Source organism: Oncorhynchus tshawytscha, linkage group LG24, assembly GCF_018296145.1.
Source record: "Oncorhynchus tshawytscha isolate Ot180627B linkage group LG24, Otsh_v2.0, whole genome shotgun sequence".
Lineage (NCBI taxonomy): Eukaryota > Metazoa > Chordata > Actinopteri > Salmoniformes > Salmonidae > Oncorhynchus > Oncorhynchus tshawytscha.
The window spans coordinates 30,646,642-30,654,486 of NC_056452.1; the positions used below are offsets into that span (position 1 = coordinate 30,646,642).

Here is a 7,845-nt window from a genome sequence, read left to right on the forward strand (position 1 = left end):
GATGGGGACTGGGAGGACGAGAGCTAGGAGGGGGTCGACTGGGATGGGGACTGGGAGGACGAGAGCTAGGAGGGGGTCGACTGGGATGGGGACTGGGAGGACGAGAGCTAGGAGGGGGTCGACTGGGATGGGGACTGGGAGGACGAGAGCTAGGAGGGGGTTCTACTGGGATGGGGACTGGGAGGACGAGAGCTGGGAGGGGGTCGACTGGGATGGGGACTAGGAGGACGAGAGCTAGGAGGGTGTCGACTGGGATGGGGACTGGGAGGACGAGAGCTAGGAGGGTCGACTGGGATGGGGACTGGGAGGACGAGAGCTAGGAGGGGGTCGACTGGGATGGAGACTGGGAGGACGAGAGCTAGGAGGGGGTCGACTGGGATGGGGACTGGGAGGAGGAGAGCTGGGAGGGGGTCTACTGAGATGGGATCTGGGTGTGGGACTAATAGGAGGGGCTCTTCTGGGGCTGGGAGGATGAGAAGCTGGAGGTGGGACTAACAGGAGGGGGGTCTTCTAGGTCTGAATATGGAAGGAGGAGGTCTCCTCTGAACCACTTCTCTGAGCACTGGGTCCCAGGAGGAGGAGGTTTCTTCAGAACCACTCTCTGAGCACTGGGTCCCAGGATGAGAAGGTCTCCTCAGAACCACTATCTGAGCACTGGGTCCCAGGAGGAGGAGGTCTCCTCAGAACCACCATCTGAGCACTGGGTCCCAGTAGGACGAGGTCTCCTCAGAACCACTATCTGAGCACTGGGTCCCAGGAGGAGTAGGGTGCTCAACTCCTGTTCGCTGTGGTCCACCACTGGTACCCCGTTCACCTCCACCAATCTAGAGGAGATGCACACACACAGGTTAAGCCTTACAGTTCTCTCATTCTCACTGCAGGTAACTGGCACAGTTCTCTTATTCTCACTGCAGGTAACTGGTACTGTTCTCTCATTCTCACTGCAGGTAACTGGCACAGTTCTCTCATTCTCACTGCGGGTAACTGGTACTGTTCTCTCATTCTCACTGCAGGTAACTGGCACAGTTCTCTCATTCTCACTGCAGGTAACTGGTACTGTTCTCTCATTCTCACTGCAGGTAACTGGCACAGTTCTCTCATTCTCACTGCAGGTAACTGGTACTGTTCTCTCATTCTCACTGCAGGTAACTGGCACAGTTCTCTCATTCTCACTGCGGGTAACTGGTACTGTTCTCTCATTCTCACTGCCGGTAACTGGCACAGTTATCTTATTCTCACTGCAGGTAACTGGCACAGTTCTCTCATTCTCACTGCGGGTAACTGGTACTGTTCTCTCATTCTCACTGCAGGTAACTGGCACATTTCTCTCATTCTCACTGCAGGTAACTGGTACTGTTCTCTCATTCTCACTGCAGGTAACTGGTACTGTTCTCTCATTCTCACTGCGGGTAACTGGTACTGTTCTCTCATTCTCACTGCGGGTAACTGGTAATGTTCTCTCATTCTCACTGCAGGTAACTGGCACAGTTCTCTCATTCTCACTGCAGGTAACTGGTACTGTTCTCTCATTCTCACTGCAGGTAACTGGCACAGTTCTCTCATTCTCACTGCAGGTAACTGGTACTGTTCTCTCATTCTCACTGCCGGTAACTGGCACAGTTCTCTCATTCTTACTGCGGGTAACTGGTACTGTTCTCTCATTCTCACTGCAGGTAACTGGCACAGTTCTCTCATTCTCACTGCAGGTAACTGGTACTGTTCTCTCATTCTCACTGCGGGTAACTGGCACAGTACTCTCATTCTCACTGCAGGTAACTGGCACTGTTCTCTCATTCTCACTGCAGGTAACTGGCACTGTTCTCTCATTCTCACTGCAGGTAACTGGCACAGTTCTCTCATTCTCACTGCGGGTAACTGGCACTGTTCTCTCATTCTCACTGCAGGTAGCTGGCACTGTTCTCTCATTCTCACTGCAGGTAACTGGCACAGTACTCTCATTCTCACTGCAGGTAACTGGTACTGTTCTCTCATTCTCACTGCAGGTAACTGGTACTGTTCTCTCATTCTCACTGCGGGTAACTGGTACTGTTCTCTCATTCTCACCTCAGGTAACTGGCACAGTTCTCTCATTCTCACTGCAGGTAACTGGTACTGTTCTCTCATTCTCACTGCAGGTAACTGGCACAGTTCTCTCATTCTCACTGCGGGTAACTGGTACTGTTCTCTCATTCTCACTGCGGGTAACTGGCACAGTACTCTCATTCTCACTGCAGGTAACTGGCACAGTACTCTCATTCTCACTGCAGGTAACTGGCACAGTTCTCTCATTCTCACTGCGGGTAACTGGTACTGTTCTCTCATTCTCACTGCAGGTAACTGGTACTGTTCTCTCATTCTCACTGCCGGTAACTGGCACAGTTATCTTATTCTCACTGCAGGTAACTGGCACAGTTCTCTCATTCTTACTGCGGGTAACTGGTACTGTTCTCTCATTCTCACTGCAGGTAACTGGTACTGTTCTCTCATTCTCACTGCAGGTAACTGGCACAGTTCTCTCATTCTCACTGCGGGTAACTGGTACTGTTCTCTCATTCTCACTGCCGGTAACTGGCACAGTTATCTTATTCTCACTGCAGGTAACTGGCACAGTTCTCTCATTCTCACTGCGGGTAACTGGTACTGTTCTCTCATTCTCACTGCAGGTAACTGGCACATTTCTCTCATTCTCACTGCAGGTAACTGGTACTGTTCTCTCATTCTCACTGCAGGTAACTGGTATTCTCACTGTTCTCTCATTCTCACTGCGGGTAACTGGTACTGTTCTCTCATTCTCACTGCGGGTAACTGGCACAGTACTCTCATTCTCACTGCAGGTAACTGACACAGTACTCTCATTCTCACTGCGGGTAACTGACACAGTACTCTCATTCTCACTGCAGGTAACTGACACAGTACTCTCATTCTCACTGCAGGTAACTGACACAGTACTCTCATTCTCACTGCGGGTAACTGACACAGTACTCTCATTCTCACTGCAGGTAACTGGCACAGTACTCTCATTCTCACTGCATGTAACTGGTACTGTTCTCTCATTCTCACTGCGGGTAACTGGCACTGTTCTCTCATTCTCACTGCAGGTAGCTGGCACTGTTCTCTCATTCTCACTGCAGGTAACTGGCACTGTTCTCTCATTCTCACTGCAGGTAACTGGCACAGTACTCTCATTCTCACTGCGGGTAACTGGCACAGTACTCTCATTCTCACTGCGGGTAACTGACACAGTACTCTCATTCTCACTGCGGGTAACTGACACAGTACTCTCATTCTCACTGCAGGTTACTGGCACAGTACTCTCATTCTCACTGCAGGTAACTGACACAGTACTCTCATTATCACTGCGGGTAACTGACACAGTACTCTCATTCTCACTGCAGGTAACTGGCACAGTACTCTCATTCTCACTGCGGGTAACTGACACAGTACTCTCATTCTCACTGCAGGTAACTGGTACTGTTCTCTCATTCTCACTGCAGGTAACTGGCACAGTTCTCTCATTCTCACTGCAGGTAACTGGCACTGTTCTCTCATTCTCACTGCGGGTAACTGACACAGTACTCTCATTCTCACTGCGGGTAACTGGCACTGTTCTCTCATTCTCACTGCGGGTAACTGACACAGTACTCTCATTCTCACTGCGGGTAACTGGTACTGTTCTCTCATTCTCACTGCGGGTAACTGACACAGTTCTCTCATTCTCACTGTGGGTAACTGACAAAACTCTGAATACAGGTATAGGCAGAACCTGCACCGACCCGTCAATAGTAATTAGACATGGGACAAGAAATAACTAAAGACTTAAAGATGAAACATTAAAAACATCAGTTTAAACGCATAAATCCCAGGTCATTAAATATTCCCTTCGTTAACTTTTATTTATAGAATGTCTTGTAAAAAAAAAACAAGAAAAGGGGGCTGGAAACAAATGAGGCTTTATATTTTTACACTGACTGTGAAAAGATAATTGGCAGAAAATGCTGAGCTCAGCGGGCCAAACATGCAGTAATGTTCAAAGACTCCTCCCGGCTTCTCTCTGTGGGCCTCTGTGGTTGTCTCTGTACTGTCTTGCAGGCTCCTGTCTCGTAGCTACTCAGGGCAATCAGTTCAAAGTGAGAGAGCCGCTTCTCATGACGTCAGTCAGACAGCTAAAGGAGCTGTGTGTGTGTGTGTGTGTGTGTGTGTGTGTGTGTGTGTGTCACCCTAGTAATAAAACAATAGCCTAACTAATTGCGTGACTGCGTGTTATTCTTGTTTTATCTTGTCCTCCATTCTGCTTAAACATTCCATAGTTCAGCTCTACATTACAGTGGTTTCCTGTTATGGGCCCTGTCTGTCAGGGGTTTCCATAGTTACAGGGAGGAGGAAGGGGAAAGTAAGGCAGTGGAGGAAGATGAGATGTGAAATGCCAAACACTTCACAACACTGCTCCCAAACTGGAAACTCTGATGTGGATCTCTGACTTGTTAAATACAGAACAAAACAGTGTGTTTGTCCTTCGGAATGATGGCGGTGCTCAGTTGCAACATTGCAAAGTGTTTCATGGTTGGGAAAGGTTGGTTGGGGTCCATTTCATTTGGAATTGAAGTTTCACTTCACTTTTTGTATTGACAGAATTGAATCAGAAGTGACCACATTAGCCCTAACCCTGGCGTATCGAAAACTGTATACCGGGGCTCTTCAGCCAAAACACTTCCAGGCCAAAACACTTCAAGGACCAGAGCTGAAGAGTCCTGCTCTGTACCGCCCATCCCTATGTTGGTATCTAAGGTGTCCTGCTCTATGTTGGTATCTAAGGTGTCCTGCTCTGTACCGCCCATCCCTATGTTGGTATCTAAGGTGTCCTGCTCTGTACCGCCCATCCCTATGTTGGTATCTAAGGTGTCCTGCTCTATGTTGGTATCTAAGGTGTCCTGCTCTGTACCGCCCATCCCTATGTTGGTATCTAAGGTGTCCTGCTCTATGTTGGTATCTAAGGTGTCCTGCTCTGTACCGCCCATCCCTATGTTGGTATCTAAGGTGTCCTGTTTAGTATATTTACCTGTTAGTGTATGGTACAGTATAATAAAGGGTATTTACAATTGGCTCCCCCTCCTCTTCCCTGTAACTATTCCCCAGGTCGTTGCTGTAAATGAGAATGTGTTCTCAGTCAACTTACCTGGTAAAATAACAGTAAAATAAAATAAAAATGTACCTGTCCTCCAGACAGAGGGGTGAATGTGAGTTGGCCACCTGTATCACCACCAGTCCTCTGTCCTGTGAGAGTTGGAAGGTGAATCCATAGCTCCCATCTTTCCCACGGCTCTCCTGGACAACCAGTAGCATGGCAGGACACTGGGGAGTGACCAGTTGGCCTAGGGTAGAACACTTCCTCTGGTGAGACTGGGAATGGAGGGATCTCTCCTGGAAATGCAGAACACGGGCAGACAGACAGATGGGCGGAAAGACAGACAGACAGGCGGACAGATGCACGTAAACTCAGGTGTCTGTATTCTGCCTCTAAAATATTATCTATAACTAGCAGCACCATATCACCAGATAACATTCTGAGTATGTTGTCTAGCAGCACAGTATCACCAGGTAACATTCTGAGTATGTTGTCTAGCAGCACAGTATCATCAGGTAACATTCTGAGTATGTTGTCTAGCAGCACCATATCACCAGGTAACATTCTGAGTATGTTGTCTAGCAGCACAGTATCATCAGGTAACATTCTGAGTATGTTGTCTAGCAGCACCATATCACCAGGTAATATTCTGAGTATGTTGTCTATAGCAGCACCATATCACCAGGTATCATTCTGAGTATGTTGTCTAGCAGAACCATATCACCAGGTAACATTCTGAGTATGTTGTCTAGCAGCACCATGTCACCAGGTAACATTCTGAGTATGTTGTCTAGCAGCACCATATCACCAGATAACATTCTGAGTATGTTGTCTATCACTAGCAGCACCATATCACCAGGTAACATTCTGAGTATGTTGTCTAGCAGCACCATATTACCAGGTAACAATCTGAGTATGTTGTCTAGTAGCACCATATCACCAGGTAACATTCTGAGTATGTTGTCTAGCAGCACCATATCACCAGGTAACATTCTGAGTATGTTGTCTAGTAGCACCATATCACCAGGTAACATTCTGAGTATGTTGTCTAGCAGCACCATATCACCAGGTAACATTCTGAGTATGTTGCCTAACAGCATCATATCACCAGGTCATTCTGAGTATGTTGTCTATCACTAACAGCACCATATCACCAGGTAACATTCTGAGTATGTTGTCTAACAGCACCATATCACCAGGCAACATTCTGAGTATGTTGTCTATCACTAACAGCACCATATCACCAGGTGACAATCTGAGTATGTTGTCTAACAGCACCATATCACCAGGTAACATTCTGAGTATGTTGTCTAGCAGCACCATATCACCAGGTAACATTCTGAGTATGTTGTCTAACAGCACCATATCACCAGGTAACATTCTGAGTATGTTGTCTATCACTAACAGCACCATATCACCAGGTATCATTCTGAGTATGTTGTCTAACAGCATCATATCACCAGGTAACATTCTGAGTATGTTGTCTAGCAGCACCATATCACCATGTAACATTCTGAGTATGTTGTCTAGCAGCATCATATCACCAGGCAACAATCTGAGTATGTTGTCTATCACTAGCAGCACTATATCACCAGGTGACATTCTAAGTATGTTGTCTAACAGCATCATATCACCAGGTAACATTCTGAGTATGTTGTCCCAGCAGCACCATATAACCAGGTAACATTCTGAGTATGTTGTCTATCACTAGCAGCACCATATCACCAGGTAACATTCTGAGTATGTTGTCGATCAGCACCATATCACCAGGTAACATTCTGAGTATGTTGTCTAGCAGCACCATATCACCAGGTAACATTCTGAGAATGTTGTCTATAGCAGCACCATATCACCAGGTAACATTCTGAGTATGTTGTCTAGCAGCACCATATCACCAGGTAACATTCTGAGTATGTTGTCTAACAGCACCATATCACCAGGTAACATTCTGAGTATGTTGTCTATCAGCACCATATCACCAGGTAATATTCTGAGTATGTTGTCTAACAGCACCATATCACCAGGTAATATTCTGAGTATGTTGTCTAACAGCACCATATCACCAGGTAATATTCTGAGTATGTTGTCTAACAGCACCATATCACCAGGTAACATTCTGAGTATGTTGTCTATCAGCACCATATCACCAGGTAACATTCTGAGTATGTTGTCTGGCAACACCATATCACCAGGTAATATTCTGAGTATGTTGTCTAGCAGCACCATATCACCAGGTAATATTCTGAGTGTGTTGTCTAGCAGCACCATATCACCAGGTAACATTCTGAGTATGTTGACTAGCAGCACCATATCACCAGGTAACATTCTGAGTATGTTGTCTATCACTAGCAGCACCATATCACCAGGAAACATTCTGAGTATGTTGTCTATCACTAGCAGCACCATATCACCAGGTAACATTCTGAGTATGTTGCCTAGCAGCACTATATCACCAGGTAACATTCTAAGTGTGTTGTCTATCACTAACAGTATGTGTAAATGTGTATATGTGTAAATGAGGATGTTGTCTATCAGTAGCAGTAAATGTGCAAATGAGGATGTTGTCTATCACTAGCAGCACCATATCACCATGTAACATTCTGAGTATGTTGTCTAACAGCATCATATCACCAGGTAATATTCTGAGTATGTTGTCTAACAGCATCGTATCACCAGGTAACATTCTGAGTATGTTGTCTATCAGCACCATATAACCAGGTAAC

At 46.5% G+C, this 7,845-nt stretch overlaps 1 protein-coding gene across 1 annotated transcript in view; it reads right to left on the reverse strand.

Moving 5' to 3' along the window:
• Positions 1–368: 368 nt before the first annotated feature.
• Positions 369–7,845, reverse strand: part of LOC121840728 — a 23,721-nt gene continuing 16,244 nt past the window's right edge. The window contains exons 4-5 of the mRNA XM_042305725.1: positions 5,210–5,418; positions 369–824 (exon numbers count right to left, since the gene is read on the reverse strand). Of these exons, the coding sequence (XP_042161659.1) occupies positions 644–824; positions 5,210–5,418 (390 nt within the window). The 3' untranslated portion in view covers positions 369–643. The remainder of the gene's footprint in view (positions 825–5,209; positions 5,419–7,845) is intronic.